The 1346-nt window shown below is 37.9% G+C and overlaps 1 protein-coding gene across 1 annotated transcript; it reads left to right on the top strand.

Moving 5' to 3' along the window:
- The first annotated feature begins 313 nt into the window (after window positions 1–313).
- LOC145675329 (uncharacterized) lies at window positions 314–667 on the top strand. The gene has a single exon (XM_081745727.1). It carries the CDS (start codon window positions 314–316, stop codon window positions 665–667), a length of 354 nt encoding a protein of 117 aa, XP_081601853.1.
- Window positions 668–1346: the final 679 nt, after the last annotated feature.

Genomic DNA, 1346 nt, shown 5'->3' with positions numbered 1-1346 from the left:
AGAAAATTAAAGAAAAAGTTTTAGTATCACTAACAAAAGCAGGTTTTGAAAGAGGTCTTAATAAAGAAAGTAGGATACCGGTAATGAAAGGTTTTCCAAAAGTACATAAGGAGGAGGTAAAACTGAGACCAGTATTAGATTGCCGAGGAAATATATTTGAACCATTGGAGGAGGAGTTAAAGAAGGTTGTAGGAATGTTAATGAGGCAACAAGACAGTAGCAGTGTGAAAAACACGCTTGAGTTAAAAAGAAGGTTGGAGGAAGTAGGACAGAGCAAAGCTAAAACAATCATTTTAGTGTCGATGTGAAGGCTATGTTTCCAAGTCTAAGAAGAAACAACATTGTTAAAGTCATCACTGAATTGATGAAGGATAGGAAGATCAATGGTTGGAGTGGAGAAGGACTGAAGGAGGCTCTGAAGACTATATGGAATAACAGTTATTGTGTTATAGGCGATAATTTATTGAAAATCAAGGAAGGACTAAGCATAGGTTTCAGGTTGAGTCCAGTGCTAGCAGAAATTACTATGAACGACTGGGAGAAGAAAGTAAGGATGAAAGGAAGTGACAGATTAGTGTTTTTTGCTAGATATGTTGACGATTGCTTGGGGATTCGGAAAGGAACTGTAAGGCAATTGGAAAAGTTTATAAAGAAATTGAGGATATAGAGAAAGGCATACAACTGGAGCTAGAGGTAGAAAAGGAAGAGGCTATAGTTTTCCTGGATATGAGAATAAGGAGGGAACAAGGAGTGATATACACAGAATGGTATCAAAAAAGTTGCGCGTCGGGAAACTATTGCCACGCCCGAAGTGATGTAGATTACTCGACCAAGAGGAATTTCATCATTAACATGGAGAATAGAATTAATCAAATAACCAGTGAAAGAGAAAAGGCGGAACAGAGTATACAGTCATTCCATAAGCAAGTGGAGAATAATGGATACGATAGAAAGAGGCTAAAATACAGAAGGAGATGGGAGAAGATAAACGAAAAAAAGAAATAAGCCGAGGAGGAGAGCAAAGTGAAGGAGGAATAGATGAAAGAAGAAAAATGTGGTGGGGGATAGAAAGTTTGGGAGAAGAAACAGAAATCATTAAAAGAATGCTTAAGAAGATGGCGGGCATCTCAACTTACAGAAAAGGGAGCAAGAGGCTTCTGGATGTAATAAGGGAAAAAAGAAGGAAGAAGACAGAAGAAGAACAAGGGGTAATGATGGGAAAAAAGGACTGATTTTTAAAATTCAGTGCGGTGAGTGTGATATGTGTTATATTGGGGAAACTGGAAGAAGACTAAGAGAGCGTATAAGACAACATAAGGATGACGTTAGGCTACAAAGGAACAAAA

This window comes from Thermobia domestica, chromosome 18 (assembly GCF_964235325.1).
Source record: "Thermobia domestica chromosome 18, izTheDome1.hap1.1, whole genome shotgun sequence".
NCBI lineage: Eukaryota > Metazoa > Arthropoda > Insecta > Zygentoma > Lepismatidae > Thermobia > Thermobia domestica.
The sequence above is the reverse complement of the archived record's forward strand: the minus strand, read 5'-3'. Positions and strand labels throughout refer to the sequence as shown.

Excerpts from the sequence above, each read along its gene's own strand:
- LOC145675329 (XM_081745727.1), top strand. The coding sequence starts at position 314 with ATGTTTCCAAGTCTAAGAAGAAACAACATTGTTAAAGTCATCACTGAA.